The sequence below is a fragment of the Rhinopithecus roxellana genome, chromosome 18, assembly GCF_007565055.1.
Source record: "Rhinopithecus roxellana isolate Shanxi Qingling chromosome 18, ASM756505v1, whole genome shotgun sequence".
Lineage (NCBI taxonomy): Eukaryota > Metazoa > Chordata > Mammalia > Primates > Cercopithecidae > Rhinopithecus > Rhinopithecus roxellana.
The window spans coordinates 50433442-50453922 of record NC_044566.1 but is presented as its reverse complement, the minus strand read 5'-3'; the positions used below and the strand labels follow the sequence as shown (position 1 = coordinate 50453922).

At 37.0% G+C, this 20481-nt stretch overlaps 1 protein-coding gene across 4 annotated transcripts in view; it reads left to right on the top strand.

Annotated features, from left to right (window-relative positions):
- Positions 1–4995, top strand: part of DGKH (diacylglycerol kinase eta) — a 203237-nt gene extending 198242 nt beyond the window's left edge. For all 4 annotated transcript variants that reach the window (XM_030922229.1, XM_030922231.1, XM_030922228.1 and 1 more), the window contains one exon: positions 3883–4995. In XM_030922229.1, coding sequence (XP_030778089.1) covers positions 3883–3935 — 53 coding nt within the window. In that variant the 3' untranslated portion in view covers positions 3936–4995. The remainder of the gene's footprint in view (positions 1–3882) is intronic.
- The last annotated feature ends 15486 nt before the right edge of the window (positions 4996–20481 follow it).

The window sequence follows — 20481 nt, the reverse complement described above, 5'->3', positions numbered from 1 at the left end:
CCTCAAGCGATCAGCCTGCCTTGGCTTCCCAAAATGCTGGGATTACCAGTGTGAGCCACCATGCCCAGCCAGGAAAGTATTTCCAATGTGCTTTAGCAGATAAGGAAACAAACTGATTGCATCATTTTCTCTGCTAGAACACAGTAGGAGAAAGAAGAGACACCCAAGAGAATGGTAAACATATGGTGAGGTTTTTTGTTTTTTTTCTGTTTGGAAAGTTGTGTATGTATGGCTGGAAGGATAGCTGAGTATCTACAAAGCATGCTTTGTCAAAATTTGGACTGTTTATCCAAGGAAAGAGAAAGCTACTCATATGATAAAAATTGGCCAGGCATGGTGGCTCATCCCTGTAATCCCAGCACTTTGGGAGGCCAAGGCAGGTGGATCATGAGGTCAAGAGTTCAAGACCAGCCTGGCCAACATGGTGAAACCCCATCTCTACTGAAAATACAAAAATTAGCTGGACGTGGTGGTGCATGCCTGTAGTCCCAGCTACTCGGGAGGCTGAGGCAGGAGGATCACTTGAACCCAGAAGGCAGAGGTTGCAGTGAGCCGAGATTGTGCCACTGCACTCCAGCCTGAGTGACAGAGTAAGACTGTGTCTCAAAATAAATAAATAAATAAATAAGAATATGGTAAATATTAATATATAATGTCATGTGATAAAAATAAGGATATAACAAATGTCACAGCATAGTTTTATTACAGCCTATACCCTAGAAGGCATAAAAATATTGAACTCAAACTAAAACGTCAAAAGCAATTACAACAACAGCCAAAATTGACAAATGGGATCTAATTAAAGAGCTTCTGCACAGCAAAAGAAACTATCATCAGAGCGAACAGACAACCTACAGAATGGGAGAAAATTTTTGCAGTCTGTCCATCTGAACAAAGGTCTCATATCCGAAATCTACAAGGAACTTAAACAAATTTACGAGAAAAACCAGCCCTCATTAAAAAGTGAGCAAAGGACATGAACAGACATTTCTCAAAAGAAGACATGTGGCCAATAAACATATGAAAAAAAAGTTCAACATCAGTGATTATTGGAGAAGTGCAAATCAAAACCACAATGAGATACCATCTCACACTAGTCAGAATGGCAATTATTAAAAAGTCAAGAAGCAACAGATGCTGGTGAGGCTGTGGAGAAATAGGAACGCTTTTACACTGTTAGTGGGAATATAAATTAGTTCAATCATTACAAAAAACAGTGTGGCAAATCCCTCAAAGACCTAGAACCAGAAATACCATTTGACCCAGCAATCCCATTAATGGGTATATACCCACAGAAATATAAATCATTCTATTTTAAAGATACAGGCACACATATGTTCGTTGCGGCACTATTCACAATAGCAAAGACATGGAATCAACCCAAATGCCCATCAAAGGTAGACTGGATAGGCCGGGCACAGTGGCTCACGCCCGTAATCCCAGCACTTTGGGAGGCCAAGGCAGGTGGATCAAAAGGTCAGGTGTTCGAGATCAGCCTGGGCAACATAGTGAAACCCTGTCTCTACTGAAAATAGAAAAAAAATTAGCCAGGCATGGTGGCGGGCACCTGTAATCCCAGGTACTTGGGAGGCTAAGGCAGGAGAATTGTTTGAACCTGGGAAGCGGAGGTTGCAGTGAGCCGAGATCACGCCATTGCACTCCAGCCCGGGCGACAGTGCGAGACTCTGTCTCAAAAAAAAAAAAAAAAAAAAAAAAAATTGTAGACTGGAACAAGAAAATGTGGTATATATATACCATGGAATACTATGCAGGCATAAAAAGGAACTGGATCATGTCCTTTGCAGGAACATGGATGGAGCTGGAAGTCATTATCCTCAGTAAACTAACACAGGAACAGAAAACCAAACACTGCATGTTCTTATAAATGGGAGCTAAGCAATGAGAACACATAGATACAGGGAGGGGAACAACATACACTGGGGCCTATTGGGGGCGCAGAGGGAGGGGAGAACATCAGGATAAATAGCTAATGCATGTGGGGCTTACTACCTAGGTGAAGGGTTGGTAGGTGCAGCAAACCACCATGGCACACTTTTACCTATGTAACAAACCTGCACATCCTGCACATGTATCCTGGAACTTAAATAAAATTAATTTTTAAAAAAGTATAGCTAGTAAGTTATTGTAATTCTATGGAAAACATTCTTCTCATTTTGTACCCAAATAGTAATTCTAAGTAGATTCTACCTTCCCCAAAGAAGATTTAGTCTTGAGAATACAATGTATTTATGGCCTAAAATAAAATATTTAATATTTAAATATATTTTGTAATTGGATACCTGTGTTTTCACAAAGAGGTAAAGATATTTAAATATTCCACTCAAAAAATCTAAATGTGACTGTAAATGTATGTACATTTCAAATTTAGGCAGCAAGCATCGGTATGGCCTTGCTTTTAAGCTTGATACTTTAGCAGATATTCAGTAAATGTATAGTTGCCTTAGGACTAATTTTGGATGCCCTGTGCCATGGGAGAAAATATTTTTCTGAGTCAGTTAAATATTTATGAAATATCTTGAAATTATCTCGTTTGACACTAGCATTGGCTATGAAAACAGTATTTTCCAGAAGGATTCATTACTGCTGAAGAACTCCAAGAGTTCTTAAAGGGTAAAGGGGAGAAAGAGAGAGACAGTGACAGAAGACTTCAACCAGTTTGATCTATTTCATTTAAAAGTTGAAAAATAAATAAATGACCAAACAGGGTGGATATTTGCATCTTTATCTTCTCAAGACAAGTTACGTTATTTTATAACCCCGTTTTTTTTAGGCCATTTTGGAAGTCATCTTTTTAATAATTTTCAAATATTTCAATTTTTTTTTTGAAGAAGTTGTTCGTCTTCACATATTAGCAAACTGACTATGCCCTTTCACTTAAAGAAACTAGGATTTGGAGGCTGTAACTCTTTGCTTTAGTTTTTCAGAGAGTGAATAACTGGCGGTTATTCGCCCTTGGTTAGTTTTAATTTATTCCTGCAACAAATATTTGCAAAGTACTTGCTGTGCACACTCTGCAGTCATCATCTATTTCTGAAAGTTAAATATTGAATTCTTGGCACTTACAGGAAGAAGTTTCTTTAAGAAACAAGAATAATACTTTTGAGAGAAAAGAGCCAATAGTGTTTTGAGGGAAAGCATCAACTAACAGATAATTATGTTTAAGTAATTTTTTACACACATACGTTACAAAGTATAAAGACTATTTAAATTAAATATTCCTCTCAAATCAAAGACTGGTAATGCAACTGCAAATGCATATAGAGTCCAAATTTATTTAGCAGGTACTGGTATCTTTCTCTAGAATTAGGTCTCACTTTTAAATTTATTATCTTAGCGCAAGAAATGTTGCCTTAGGACTAATTGTGGGTGCCCTGCTGTCCCACATCATTTTTTTCTCAGAGATCCAAAAAGAGCCTTTCTAAGAGGACAGAGAGAAGAGAGAGGGGGGGGAAGAAAAAGAGAGAGAGAGAGAAGAAAGGAAAGAAAAGAAAGGAAAGAAGAAAGAAAATTTAGGTTTTGACTCTTGAAGTCAAAAGCCACTGTGTATAATTATGAGAATGTCATAGTTAAGAGTTTATGTAGAATGTGATTTTTTTTTTTTTGTACCAGTTGGGAATTCTTCAGTGTCAGGTTATTTTTGTTTTATGAACTTATTTTTCTAGCTTTCACTTCCTGAATCACTGAATATAAACTAAAATGAATGAACTGAATGCTAATTATGTTTCTTATTGGTTAAATATTTAATCCCCAGTTTTCTATTATCAATACACTTTTTTCTTTTCTTTCATTTTTAAAATTTTCTTTCGGCCTTTTTTCTTTCATTTTTAATTATTTCTACCTTTTTCTGTTCATTTATTTTAGGACCTGGGGATACCGAAGGTGGGCCATGTGAAGCGAATTCTCCAGGGAATTAAAGAGCTTGGAAGGAGCACTCCACAGTCAGAGGTGTAATCATATTAGTGCTATTCTTTGGAAGAGAAGTTATTGCCACTTAATACAAAGTTCTTGGAAGCAAGTGGTGGTTCTTATAGTTTTCTGCATAGATAAGTAAGCACCACTGAAGCACCTTTATGGCTTGATATTTTGCTGTGGGTGAAATTTTGGTTGAGGTATTAGAAAATATTTTTGTGCCAACAAATACATTCCACAAAGCCATTTTCTTTTTGTACAAACCCGACATGTTCAAATATATTCACAATAGTAATAAGGTAGGAGGAATCTGAGACGATTGCATTGTCTAAAAGGTGGAATTGCAAAATGTTTACTTTCCATAGATCTGGTGTGATGGAATGTTCCTACTGTGCAACTGCATAACAACATGTGGTTAAAACTTCCTGGGTTTCATTATTGGAGGCATTGACCATTTTCTTAAAATCGTAGGTTAGGAGACTAAAATATAAATTAAGTTGTGTTTTGAATGTAGATTGGTATCACCTCCAACTCCTAGTGCTTAGTGGTCAAGAATATGTTGAAAACCTGCCTAATACTATGAATGAATGCAAATCTTAATGCACGATGTTCCTGCCTGAAATGTCTTTCTTTTTCTTGCATGTCACATCTAATATTGTAACACTTTAAATAGCTTTCATGTCAATTTTAATGTTAATGGGATTTAATTTATTACTAAAGTATATTTTTGTTGGCTAAGGGCACTGCACTTTTCTGTTTTTTAATGTGGAATTTTGCGTAAATATTCTGTACCTAAGACTTTGTGAATGTGTGTCTGTGCCATAATCAACAAATGATATACATTGTATGCAAGTCAATTTTATTTCAATCTATCATAAGCAGTAGGCGTGCACGTTAAGAAAATTCTCTGGGTATTTTCATAAAATTACCTGCTCCCTTACCTGACAAAACGTGTTACAGCTTTCCAAACTAAAATTTCCACATTTCGTTTCTAATTTTTAATTTCAATTTTATAAGTATTTAATATTCTGTTTGAATTTATGATACAGTGAAGTGTTGATATCCGAGAATTCCCTAAGGTCCCAACTGAGATTTATATACTGAAAGATTACCCAGACTCACCCACTCTCTATAGTGACTTCTGACACAAACTTTCCAACAGAAGAGATTTAAATTTTTTCTTAAGGGCTTTATGTTGTTATTATTATTATCTCACTTAATTCTTAATTCCTGTCAGGTGGATATTATTTTCCTTTTTCTAAACAACTCTACTTCAGTGTAGCTTATTAGAAGTCAACATTACCATGGTCAAATCTTTGAAAGCCAAAGGCATACATATCAAAAAGTCACAAAAATATCCTTAAATAAGCTTTCTTTAGCCATTATATACCAAAACATTAATTATAATATTTTAAAATATTGTATATAAGAGAAATAAACAGGGTACTGACTCAGTGGTGATAATTTTTATGAAGCAGCCTGCTAGGTTCTTAATAGATATATGCACACACAGATATATACATATACACATATATGTGTATATATATACACATACACATATACATTTATATGTATATATATATATACCTACATACATATAATCTTGTGATATAGCATCACTGATAATTTTCTAGACAATTATTTCCCAGTGTTTAAAGAGAAATACTAATAGGCGAGCATTTAAAATGAACTATTGTCAGGCATATTATTTAATTATATCAAAGGAGTTTAACTGTTTGACACTTTACTCTTGTTTATAACTTGGGTATTTAACTACTAGTAAAAATCACAAAATTTTGATGTCTTTAAAATAAATGACCCTGAGGGATTCCTGACCAAGTATGTCTGACTATATATTTTACCTAAGTTGTAAATAAATGGAAATTTTCCAAAGACAGTTATATCAAGTAGTTTGAAAAGAGTCATGAGGCTGGGCGCTGTGGCTCATGCATGTAATCCCACTACTTTGGGAGGCTGAGGTGGGTAGATCACCTGAGGTCAGGAGTTCAAGACCAGCCTGACCAGTATAGTGAGACCCCCATCTCTACTGAAAATACAAAAAATAGCTGGGTGTGGTGGTGGGCACCTATAATCCCAGCTACTCAGGAGGCTGAGGCAGGAGAATTGCTTGAACCCAGGAGATGGAGATTGCAGTGAGCTGAGATCACACCACTGCTCTCTAGCCTGGGTGACAGAGCAAGACTCCATCTCAAAAAAAAAAAAAAAAAAAGTCACGAATTACTCAATTATTCTAATTGTATCTGCTCTTATGAAGTCAGAGGTCTCCTTTTTCAGCCCCTCTGATAGTCCCACCTAAGTGCTGTTCTGTAAATACTTTCCTGTGCAACCTAACAGAGGTACCAGGTTCCCAGAACTCTCTGACATTACAGATCTCTGTCCATCTCTACTAAAAAAAGGAAAAGTGAGGGCAAGAAGGGGAAGAACTCTAGCATAAAGAATGTATTAATATAAATAGTATATTGATTTTCACCTCTCATCCCCCTTTGCTAATAGAAAAGCTTATGACGTGTCCCAAATTTAAGAGTGTGATGTGAAGGATTGAATTTTGTTGGTTTGTTTGGTGGTCTTTTCACTTGCAGGTAACATCTTTTGTATATGCTGTAAAGTCTCAGTTAATGGAATCCTACAGTGCATTTCTGGCTAGCTCAGTTGGTAGAGCCTGAGTCTCTTAATGGAATCCTTAATTAGCCAGAATTTTCCTGCAAATGGCTTTGGATGGGGGAAATTCTATAAAATGACAATTTGGATATACTTTTTGTTAAATGAGAGCAATTTTCTCTATATGCTTTGCCTCTGCATGGCTGTGCAGGGTCCAAATGACTTCACTGACACTTGTTTCCAGGAGGGGGTCTTCAGAGCCTCCTTAGGCCCCCGTCAGTATCATAAATAATTCCTCTTCTTGTAGTAGATGTGATTACCAAAAAAAAAAAGGGAAGAGCTTCTCCATGGGATTGGATCACAGCTTTGGGGAGTGGGATGGGGCCTCTGTGCTTTGATCCATGCATGAGCTGGGGTCAGAAGTTCCCACCTGCACCTGACTGCAGTGACTGTAATGGCTGGAATTGTCAGCTCTTCTCCCTGATAGGCTCTCCTTCACCTGGAGGATGGGGGCTGGTGGGAGGTCAGGGAAGGGGAGGGTGTCAGCCAGAATATATTTTCTTTCAGTTCCATTTCCTGAGGAAGAACTTGCTTTTAAAGGAGGTAAAGGGACAGAATCAGACCTAAATAAAATTCCTGAGTATGCAGTATTTCTCTTTAGGGTCTCTTCACCTCCCTTTCTGAGTTTCTTTCCTACATTCTGGCTCTTCACTTTCGCAATGCCCAATGCAGTCATGGTTGCTGAAATTCTCACTGCTTTCTGCTTTCCTTTCTTCATCAATTAATCCACTACAAAATGACCTCTTTCATTTCTCGCTTAAGCATACATGGTGGGTCATTTAAGTGTTAGGAAGAAAACAATTTAAAGACACTAATTTTACAGCTTGCATTGTATAAAAGGATACTTGCTAGATAATCTAAATGAATTGATAGATGAGATCATTTGGGACTGTGATGTATATTGTTCTTACTGACAAGAAATGACCCATGAATATCTAGATCTATCCTGTCTGATATTGTAGCTACATGTGGCTATCTAAATTTAAATGGAATTTCATTAAGCCAGGCACAGTGGCACAAGCCTGTAATCCCGGTGACTCAGGAGGCTGAGGCGGGAGGATGGCTTGAGGCCAGGAGTTTGAGACCAGACTGGGCAACATAGTGAGACCCTGTCTCTGAAAAAAAAATTTGCTACGCATGCTGGCATGTGCCTATAGTCCCAGCTACTCTGAAGGCTGAGGTGGGAGGATTGCTTGAGCCCAGGAGTTCAAGGCTGCAGTGAGCCATGGTTATACTACTGCCCTCCAGCCTGGGCAGCAGAGCAAGACCCCTACTCTTTTAAAAAAATTAATTTAATTAGAAATTCCATTTCTCAGTGGCACCAACTACATTTCAAGTGTTCAGTAACCAAAGTGGACAGTACAGATGTAGAAAATTTCCATCCCTGCAGAAATTCTATTGGACAGCTCTGGTGTAGATCATTGCTACTCAAAATGTGATCCATGGGGCAGCAGCCTGAGAGCTTACAGAAATGCAGAATTTCAGGTCCACTTCAGATCTACTGAATCAAAATCTTCCTTTAGCAAAATTTCTCAAATGATGAGCACTGGCCTACATCCATTTTATCCTTCCTTAGCTATAAGGGACGTGAGGTCCAAGGGTTTCAAAAGGTCCCTGGAATAGCTTGTTCCTTCATCCACTGCTTCCTGTTCATTCTTCAGCTAATCCCAGCAATGAGCTGAAACTCATTCATCATCCTTGCTGAGTTTTCTTCTCAATCCTTATTCCTTATTCTCGTTCTAGATGAGCCCTACCTACCAGTGGTTGTATTTTGGTAGCCAAAGTGGGACACAGGAGACTGGCGGACCAACACAGCTGGCCTTTCTCTAGCCCTCCCTCCACCACTAAGTCACTAACAATCCACGTTTGCTCAGTTTGTTGACATATGGCATGTTCATTTGTTCACAATTTAATCACAGGGAACATTTCAGAAAAATACATACTGAGATAAGTTAAAACAATGTTAGTCTCCTACAACTTGTACATTTTCATTTTCTCTTATCAGTAGATTGTTGTTGTTGACATAGCTCATGCATGAGGACACATAGCAGCACACACACAGTGAATGAATTGTTAGGCATGCAAAAAAAGCAAGAAAAAGGAATGAACCAAAATGATTCCAAGTAAAGTGAATGCCATTTAAGCCCTTTAAAAAGTCTTGCTTTGCTAGATTTAGATCTGTTTTCCTTATGCTCACTTATCTTGATGGTCACATGGTTAGTAATTCCTTAAAATAGTGTCTGAAAAACAATATTTCATATTCTTGACCCCCAAATAACAATTTATTTAATTATATAATAAGATTTTTCCCAATGAGACTTATTGTCAGGAATCCTTCGCTTAGTAACTTTTACATATTGATATAATGTACCAAAACACAATTGCCTAGAGATGCTTTAGCTAATTTTTATTAATAATGAGGACAATATTTTTGTCTTCATGGAACTTATTTTTAACAGGAATCAAGGAAGAAAATATTCATGCAGGGCTATAACTGAGAAAGTTATAGGGGCTGCCACTATGCGGCACTTCTGAAGTAGAACATCTTTTATCTCCAACTGGGCTGTCAACATAGTGGACTTTCATGCTCTGTGGATATGAATTCTTTAAGGATATAGCCCTTAATTAAGCTATAAGAACAATGCATCTCTTGACCCTGACATTTAGGATCTCTCCTGTCCGCCACCTCTACGCCCCACTCCAGTTAACTCATCCTGCGTCTCTCAGATGTAAGTTGGATAAGACAGTGGGTTTGAAGTTTGATAATACAAATGGCAGTTTTAAAACACCAAATTCTTTAGATCAGCTGAAATGAAGAGTGAGAAGTGAAAATTCCTCCACTAGTAATTGTTAGCCAATAGAGTAGCCTCCCAGAGCAGTCCCCACAGCACTTGATTACCATAGGTTTCTCTCCTCTCACTGCCTGCCCCAGTGCCATGACGCCTGGGGCTTGTCTCTTCTATGGCATCCCCTGATTGACTTTTGTATAGCAATCTCTGTGTCAAGTCAGTAATATGATGCCTTTGTAATAGGAGGCCTTCCTAAAGAAATAACTGCAATTTTTAAAACGTGATGATTATTGGTTTTTATAATACACAAAGTATTAATTTTTTCTTATCTTATTTTCTCCTTATTATTTTTTTCCAAGTTTTGTTTGGAGATATTTATGTTAGAAGAAAAACTATAACGTTTTATCATTGTAGAGAACAGAGATCAAAGACAGCTGGACTGTACCTATTTGTATAATTATTTCTGATATTTTTAGGAAAAGAAGTTTAACAGAGTAACTCAGACAGAGACTGTTAAACTCTGTTCATGATAAACTCCATGTTACATAATATAGGTGAACAGATTAATTCCCTCCATGTAACTAAGATATTCTATTTACATTATTTATATACTCTCTTAGTTGTTTATGCACTTCCAAGTTTTGGAAAAATGAAAACCAAGCTACTACTTAAAAGTTATTAAAAACTTCACATAAAATATTTCATTTTAGCTACAAGTTATTCATTGCATAGGATTTTATAAATAGTCTGGGTATTTCATAGGAACTGCATTTCAAAAGTAAATCAACCAAACCTAAAAAAAAGGGTTACTTTTAAAATGCGTTAAAATAAGTTTCATACTCAGTTGATAATGCCATTAAGGTAGGATAATGCAGTTATATATACAAACTAAAAAGGAAAAAGAATATATTTTGTGGTCCTTAATGTTTGATTGCACTATTGTTTCCCACAGCTTAGCCATATCTGTTTCTGTATACCAAGTATTAAGCTGATATGTAGCTAAATATTTCTTACAGTTCTGGTAACTGGTAACTAGTGCTGTGAAAGGTTTTGGTATTGTAACATTCCCAGTTTTGTGAGTTATATATTGTATATTGAAGATGACTAGTAAATTCAAGTAATATATTTATCTAGAGCTGGGAAATATAATTATTTTCAAATCTTCAAGTAAATTGTATCGAATGTGTTTCTTCCTCTTAAGTGAGATAAGTCTCACTTTTATGTTAAAATGTGTATTTATACAACAGGTTTCTCCTTTTGCTGTTATTAATTTTCATATTAAAATTTTTCTTATCTTTTTATATCAAAATAATTATGCTGGCTATTCAAACTGCCAAGATGTATTTTAGTTTGCAGGAATTTTGGCAGACAAAATATTTAATAACAAATATAAAAGCTTTGTATATTTTATGGCATTAGGGACAAGAATTTTACCTTTGAATTTCTCTATGTGAGGCAGTGCTGGTATCAGCAAAGTCAGTAACAGACAGTATTACTTGTAATCATCAGAAGGTTTTCACAAGTTGTATAAATCAGTGCATTTATTTATTATGTTGTGAAATTTAATCTTTATCTGAAATACGTATTCTAGCTCTTTTCCTTTTTACTGCTGTTGCTTAGAGTGTATAGTTCTGTTGATGATTTACTTATATACTTGAAGTACTCATTTCTGTCAAACAGATGCCCAACTATTTTCCTTTTAAAACACTGTATTCTTTACCATCATAGATAGCAGAATAGTAATAGATACCTTGTTAAAAAAAATAAGTTTCATGTTTAAAATAAATATTTTTTAAAAATATAAAGCCTAAATGAAATCACCAATATTAAGGATTTAATGTGGCCAAGGGATTCAGTGTGTTATATTTTGCCAATATGTATTTTATCTTCATGTCACAACTTATTTTCTGTAGCTAGTTCTCAGGTTTAGTTGAAAAGAGATCTTAGTGATTGTACTGCCAATATGACATTCAAATGAACGTTAGGAATCTTGAACCCCGGCCAAGCGCCATGGCTCAGGCTTGTAATCCCAGCACTTTGGGTAGCTGAGGGCGGTAGATCACCTGAGGTCAGGAGTTCGAGACCAGCCTGGCCAACATAATACAAAAATTAGCCAGGCATGGTGGCGGGTGCCTGTAATCCCAGCTACTCAGGAGGCTGAGGCAGGAGAATCGCTTGAACCCAGGAGGTGGAGGTTGCATTGAGTCAAGATCTCACCACTGTACTCCAGCCTGAGCGACAGAGCGAGACTCTGCCTTGGGGAAAAAAAAAAAAGAATTTTGAACCCCCCAAAATATCACCTATCTAGCAGTTCTCGGTTCCAGGGTGGATATTTTTAACTTATGTTTGCATTTGGTTCTGGGATAGTAACCATTATGGATAATTGTTTCTGTCAAGTCAGTGAGACTTTAATTGTTTGAATTATTTCTACTTAAAATTACTCTCAGTTTAACTGTTTAAAAAACTAAAAATTTAAAACATAATGGCACAACATGCCACACAGAATAAAACACATGTTTTCAAGGAAGGAAAAAAATACCTGTTTTGATTTAATGTGAAGCATGGGTTTACCAAAGAAAATTGCTTTAACAAGCCCTAACTTTGTTTTCTTCTACGTTACAGTGTTAGCAGTTGATGTATTGTGTGCTATTTAAGAACTCATAGGAGACTAATAATTAATTTACTCTAATTTTAAAGGCAAAGAGTTTTATATTAATTTTACTGTTGCACAAGCAGTTACTGGAGGTGGGAAAAAATTACCGGTGAGAGAAATTACATGGAAATTACAGGAAAAAGGAACTTGAGTTGGTAATTTTTGGCGAAGATTTGGGAACAAATAGTTTGAACATAGATATCTTTCACCTTATATGATAGAAACACAAAGCACACATGAGCTATATAGTGTGCTGAGCACACCCCCACGAAACAAAAAATAACACATTGATGAAGTCCGAGACTGTATCTAGATCTTAGCATAACTAGTGAATTCAGGAAGCACATCCTACTGTTGAAATTTAGAAGTCAGTAAGAAGGTAGTTCAGATGATCTAATCATTCGGGACATTTGATGGAGTCCACACAAGGGTTTGTGATATGAGGCAAATATCTGTGCTTTCTCATCTCAGTGATTGACATCTGGTGAACTAGTCAGACACGCTTAGCTGGTTCTATAGAAAAACACCAGTAAATGTGGATCAGACCATACCCTGCAGACCAAGGAGATTTTCTTAACACGCTGAGCTGGTTCTATAGAAAAACACCAGTAAATGTGGATCAGACCATACCCTGCAGACCAAGGAGATTTTCTTAACACGCTGAGCTGGTTCTATAGGAAAACACCAGTAAATGTGGATCAGACCATACCCTGCAGACCAAAGAGATTTTCTTAAACTTGCTAAGCCTTGAAATGCATTAGCAATGACAATTGCTAAATGGGTTTTTTCCTTTCACTGAAACAACAAAACAATTATTAAAATTCACAATACCTAGAGATGGGAATATGGTTTAGGTTTATCAAGATCTGTAACTGATGGCATTGGCTCATTGTGTCCTTTCTACAGGTTATGTTTTGGTGACTTGGAGTTCCCAGTTAGAAATGGCACACAATATTATCAGTTGTTAGTACTTGGTAACGTTTCTTTTACAAAAGTAATTATATAAGTATGAATCACACCTAATTTTACAATTTCTTTCCCATTGTCATTTTAGATATAAATAAAGGCTTCCCAGACTATAGCACGGAAATTAGAAGTTCAAATTGATATCCCTGATGTTCAATTTAAAAATGAAAGTAAAGTTAAAATTAATAGCATTTGTACCAGAGTAGATTATGGGTATTTTCCTCTGTTGTATTATATGTTCATATTAATCATTTTAGGATAGGGCCAAAACTCACTTCTAAAATCTTCAAAAATTTTTCTGTACATAAGCCAAACAACAATTTTATAGATGTGAATATATTTTTTAAGCTAAATCCTTCATATCTTTTCTTAGTTTAACTCCCCAGTGAGGAAAATGTCTCTTTAAACCAGTAGTTAAAAAGATGGAGTATGTGATACTCCTTTCTCTGTGCTGCGTTCTGAATGTTTGGTCCAGAGCATGGATCACTGACTGCGTTCTCTGACTGTGGGATGGTATTCTTTCATGCAAAGTCCTTTCAACCCTTCCCATAAAGAAACTCAACTAGAGATTGTCTTTATTAATTCATGGAACTCTGGGTATGATTAAGGGAATTAAATTAGAAAGTAGAATAACCTAGTTAAAATCATTATATTCGTTATACATGAGAGTAAGGGAACGATGGCTTGATTTTTACATGACATTGGAATTCCATCACTGTCTGATTCTTGACCTAAAGGTTTCTTTGCTAAATCTAGTATTTATTATAGTATAATATGATAATTTGGAGTTCCTGTTGCATCTCACTGCCCCAAAAATGTTGGAATGCCATATGATACAGGGAAAAGATTGGAGTTCATCACCATGGAATTTTGATTTGTCTTAATGACACAACTTAATTTTTGTGATGATAGATCTCTAAATGATTAATCCAGAATGATTTGGTACAGTGACTGGAAGAAATTGTTTTTCTGGGAATTTGCTTCCCATAATGACCTGACATACAGGTGACCTCAGTATAATTGAAATTAATTATAATTTTAATTAGAACATGCTCTGTTTACAGATTATAATTGTGCAGCATTTTTAAAAAAATATACATAATTATGAGAATGAGAGAATTGCAAACTTGAACAGTTCTTTTGTTTTCTCTCCTTTTACTTGAAAAGCTTTCAGAAAGCTTTTGAAAGATGACACGGTTTTCCTAGCAACACTATGCAAATTAGGTTCTTCTGCCAAGAAACTCAAGCTAAAGTATGGAATAACACAAATGCTTAATCTTAATCTTGGCTTTGGATTTTGTAAGCAAAAGCATTTTCTGTATCAGTTTTTTTTTTTTCAGTATTTATGCAGTTGCATATTTCATTTTTTGGTTATGTCAAAAGCCGAATTCTCATTTTATGCTGTGTTTCTCATTAGTTTCAGTAAAGTGCTGATTTCATTGCTGCCTTTCAGGCCTTCATCATACAAACCCTCACCATTTTTCACTCCTTTGCTTTTGCCATAGGTTTTGTTTTTTGTTTTTTTTTGTTTTTTTCAGCAACTAGTTTTTCTACTTTCACTCTTTCCCACCAGAGTGGTCTCTCTAAAACAAATTTGCTAAAAGTTCTTAAGTAGGCTCTCTTTTCTATAAATTACAGAATAGCAAGAGGTCCTAAGCAAGAGGACCTATGACCTTACCTCTTTCTTCCTTTTTAGTATCCTCACCAACCTTCCCTCTGTTGACTTTTGTAATCCAGGAAGTTGGAACTACTTATAACTTAGTGCCTTGGCGTAATCCCATGCCATAGATGAACATATTCAAGACTCAATTCAAATTTAACTTTTTGTGAAGCCCTACCTGACTTCCCTAGGCAGATATTTCTTCCATGTCTATAGTAGATTGAAACTTTTTCTGTTAAAATAACATAACATTTCAATTACACATACATACACACACACACCTGTCTCCTCCACTGAATTTCTCTCTTCCCATTTGTATTCTCAGTGTCTAGCTACACATAGTAGGACTTTGATAAATATTTTTGAATGAAGGTAATATAAAACCCAAACTTCTCTACATTTGTGTACTTTCACAAACAAAGGCTTAAAATTCCACATGAAAGTCCACATGAGGTAAGTGTGCATTCATGAGCATGTGTGCACTCTGGGCAAACCAACAGAAGATAAACAGCAAGGAAGAGCAGTTGTTTTGTGAAAAATAATCATCTGTTAGCTGTAAATCAGAAATATTGGCAAATCTGAATTCTTGTTTCTCAAAATGAGGCTTCTAAAATTTTCACGTAACTGCCAAACTCTTATTTGTAATTTGTTAATATGCCCTAAAGATCATCTTTCTCTTTTATAGACATTTAGTGTATACAGTCCACATAAATACATATACTGGCTACCTACAGACAATAATGAGACTTCAGAAAGAATCAAAAGCAATAGTGATGGTGGAATTTTTAAATAATATTCAGCTGGGGGGAAATAGACTGAGTTTGTGTGATTTCAGGTTATTTAGAGTTACTATTTTAATGTAAATGTAAGAAGACTTGTGACTATTATCACCCTCTATAGAATATAAAGACTAAAAATACAAACTATTACCTATGGGCCTGTTTTTCTTTGGGATTAGATAAAGCCTTTCTACCATATCACCAAATACTCATAAAGGCTAACAGAAAGCTTTTCCAAGTTAATGATTTCTAAAATTAAATATCAGGGCTGGGCGCGGTGGCTCACGCCTGTAATCCCAGCACTTTGGGAGGCTAAAGTGGGTGGATTACCTGAGGTCAGGAGTTTGAGACCAGTCAACATGGTGAAACCTTGTCTCTGCTAAAAATGCAAAAACTAACCAGGCATGGCGATGCGTACCTGTAATCCCAGCTACTCGGGAGGCTGAGGCAGGAGAATCGCTTGAACCCAGGAGGTGGAGGTTGCAGTGGGCCGCGATCGCACCACTGCACTCTAGCCTGGGCAACAGAGCGACATTCTGTCTCAAAAAAAAAAAAAAATTAGTTAAAATGTTTGTAATTAACTGAAATGCCCTGTTCCTTCATTCACTTGATAGACTTTTCTACCTGCTGTATACTTGACACTCAATTAGATTCCGGGGATACAAATAAAGTAAGACATAGCTCTTGTCTGGTAGAGTCCAAGTTTGTTTTCACAGTTATTTTTCCACAGTCTGCTTAAGGTATTAGGAGAACTATTATAAACCAAGTGTTTTTCAGGTTACTTCAGGGGAGTCTCCTTCCACCCAAAAAAACTAACCAAATTATTTTATCATAAAGAGGTAATCCCATTTTTATGGCTACAGTTTTTATATTTTTGTGTCAGCCACCAATACTTTTGACTGTTTTGTAAAGTACATATTTCATCAATCCTCCTTCCACAGCCATACATGTGATCCCAGTGACTTATAGGTCTGTAGAATGTGAACTCACATTTAAAGTTGATTTTAGGAAGGCATATAACCCTATTGATCACACACACACCAAAATATAGAAGAGTTGTGCATGGTAAACCCACAGTAGAAGGGAAAAAGTAATGCTTTCTGGTATACTTCAGAGGCTCCATTTGAAGATGTGGGTTGATGTTTCCTTGGTTATTTTGAATGAGGAGTAGACGGTAATAATGTTTAACAGGTAGCGTATGTATCTAAGCATATAGTAAATATTACTAGTACTTGTCTGCCATGAGGCACTAATATATAGGTGAAACCAAAATACTTTTAGTTATAAGTCTGTAGATATTTATGGATGGTTAGGCAATAGGGTTCCTTCATGAGAAGGAAAAAGCTGTATCTTTATTGTCAGTAAGTATGGAAAAAGCCGACTTGTATGTATATTCACAGTTTGATAGGCATATTTTGAAGTCATTGTTTCCCATCAATATTAAGTATCATCCATTTCTATGTTCTCTAGCAAAAGAAAATTCTTAGTGTGATACAGCTTTACTCTTTGTTCGACTTTGTACAAAGTGCACAAAAGGAGGAGGCTCAAAAGATTGGACACTTTACCCTGACATTCAGCACATTCATTTTATCTTTCGATAAAGATAACCAGAAATCATTTGCCTCCTGTTTATCATCATGCTGAAAACACAACAGTATAGTTCCTTTCGTCCCTTACATTGGAAAAGGTATTTTAAATTTAGCCTTGCCGTATAATTTATGGTTAGGAATTTACTACATTTTGGTAGTCTGTTTTGAAACTAAGCACTTGTGTCTGAAAGATGCAGATAATATCTATCTATTTATTACACAGTGGGCTCTGTTTGCTGCAGAAAAGAGTGAAACTTTCAACTGCTTAGCACACTTGCCAGTGAAATATACCTGACAGAGCAGAGGTTATAACTTTGGCTCTCATTACTTTTAATAATGGTAAGACAACGTGAGTTTTGTTTGTTTACATGCTGTTTACAATGGCATAATTTTTAAAATATATACAAATGAGATATTTATTGCCTACTATTTTAAAGATGTTTTATGTGTTTTCACCTTTGGAATATATTGTTACATTTCCTTGTACAGATAATTTGGGTGGCTTTGTTAATGTAGCTAGTAATTTTTATGACTACTAAGTGATCAGTTTTCAGTGCCTTTTATTGTGGGATGCATGATTATGTATTTATTGTACGGAAGTCACTGATGTGTGTGTATTTTTGTACTTTGCTGAAAGTAATGGTTGGTCCTGATGTACGTGATGATGAAAGACATCTTTCCCAAAGGGCACTGCCTTGAGATCATCCTTCTCAAATAAAAAGAATGCATTTGAAGAAAGTAGGAAGTCTGTGTTGTTTCTGGTGGGAAATCTTTTTTAAAATTAAACTTTTAATTTTGAGATAATTGTAGATCCACATGCAGTTGTAAAAAATAATACAGAGAGAGCTTGTATACCCTTTACCCATTTACCCCCGAAAGGTAACATCTTGCAAACCTGTAGTACAGTATCACAACCAGGACATTGAGATGCATAAGGTCGCGATGCTGAACAGTTCTATCATCACAAGGACCCAAAACACAGATCCCTTATGTTTCCCTTTTATAGGCACACCTACTTGCCTCTTGCCCTCACACGCTTCTTAACTCCGGGCAACCACGTCTATACTTTTATCATTTCAAGAATATTACATTAATGGAATCATACAGTATGTGATTTTTTTTTTTCACTCCAGAATAATTCCCTGGAGATTCATCTAAATCGTGTGTATTGCTAGTTCATTTCTTCTTATTGCTGAGTAGTCTTGCATCTGGTGAAGGAATTCTTGATCGTTAAGAACATAATTTGGTTTACGTTTATAGTAATGATTCCTTAAAGTTCACCTTCCCCAAAAAACCACTTGTTAAAAGCCCAGTGCATGACCACTTGTTAAAAGCCCAGTGTTGTCTCTAGTGGTAATGATCTGTGAATAGCCCTTTAAAATCACTGTCTGGTGAGGAAGAAAGAGTATTGTAACACAGAGTGTTACATGCAGTAATAAAATATGCCACCAAGTATAGGGGAGGACAAAGAAAGTGTGGAGGTAGAGAAAGTTCAGGGGCACCTTCGGATAGGGGGACATTAAGTCGAATCTTGTATCAGTTAGCCAGGCGAAGTATGTGTGTGAGAAAGGCAGAGAGGACAGTGCAAGTAAAGACAGGCAAGCAGCATGGAGGGTAAAACATGCTGTTGCTGAAACATAAGGGAGAGACAGAAGATGGAACTGGAGTAGGCGAGGGTGGAACTAAACAATCGGGTTTGAGCCCTGGCCAAATCCGTGACCTCTGTTAGTGGGATTGACGTGAAGAGAGCAGAGGACAGGGAGATCAGTTAGAGGTTATGAAAGAAGTTTGGGTGAGAAATAGCAAGGGACTTCTTTAGTGCAGTTTTTGTGGAAATGGAAAGGAGGGAACAGATCTCAGAAATACTCAAGTGTAAATGGCCTGCACTTGAGATTGGCTGTGGATGGGTGAGGAGGAGAGAAGAAACCTAACAAATCCCAGGTTTCTAATGACTGAAGAGGTAAGCATGAAATTCAAGTTCAGAGTCAGCCATCATGGTTTCAAGGTGTCTGTCTATGGGATACATCATGTTGGAGAGAGGTATGGGAGGTAAATACAGATCTGAGAGTCATTGCCATATGGGCTGAAGCCTTTAGAGAAGATGAAGTTATCCAGAAAGATCCTTAGGAACTTAGAAAAAGAACCCCACAGAACTGGGATTCAGACCTCTGAGAAGGGGGCGCTCTCCCGATGGTGGTTCTAGGAATGCTAGAGGAAGAAACCGGTGAATGAATGAAGCCAGCTGCCTCTGCCAGGGTGAGAACCAGTGCCCCGGGACACCTTCAGCAACAGTGAGCAAAACAGGAAGAGCAAGTCCTCTTTCCTTCTGCAGGAAAGCAGCTGGCAAAGCAGCAGTGCCAATCGCAGAGCCCAATGCCAGCATCACTGAGCAGAGTGTCAGGTATGTATCTGGCACTGAGAAACAATCCAGTAGGTTGGCACTAAGTCTAACAAGGCACTCTTAAGAACAACATACACAATCTTACCACCTTCAGAGGAAAGTGGAGCAAGAAGCTGACCCAGAAGGAATGCTTGAGGGACTGGAGGATTCTTGACTTGGAAAAGAGAACATCCAGGGGCAGGGATTGGGGACAGAAGTGGGAAACGAAGTTGGACCTAAGAACTGCCTTCAGATATCTGAGGGACAGTCATGGAGAAGTGGGCTTGCATTAATTCCAAATGAGACAAGCAAGTGAAATTGACAACAAAACCTGATATCTAAAGATGTACTGGATTATCTCCTAAAATGAGATCTCCTTTGATAGAGAGGTTCACCCAGAGGCTACCAAACCTTGACAGTTGTTGACCCTTGAGAATGTGAATTCCATGAGGGAAAGGATTTTTTTCATGACTATCCCAATGCAAGGAATAGAGCTTAGTGTGTGGTATGTGCATATTATCTATTTGTTGAATAAATCAGAAGTAATTTAAGCATCAGATCAGAGGACCAGATCACCCTGAGGTCTCTTTCAACTATAGATTGAATGCAATTGATCATATGTAAAGGCAAAATAAATGAACCAGAATTTAAACTCCACGTAAGTTGGTTATCCAGCCCAATGCCCTTTTTTTTTTTTTTTTTTTTTTTTTTTTTTGAGACGGAGTCTCACTCTGTTGCCCAGGCTGGAGTGCAGTGGTGTGATCTTGGCTCACTGCAACCTCCATCTCCCAGGTTCGAGGGATTCTCCTGCCTCAGCCTCCCAAGTAGCTAGGCCTACAGGCACGCGCCAACAAACCCAGCTAATTTTTAAATTGTAGTAGAGACAGGGTTTCACCATATTGGCTAGGCTGGTCTCGAATCCCTGACCTCATGATCCGTCTGCCTCAGCCTCCCAAAGTGCTGGGATTACAGGCATGAGCCATCTACATCATGATCCTGAGGCACTGCCTGATTCTGAAGGGCTAGCTGAATCATCATATTCAATTACTTTTGTTT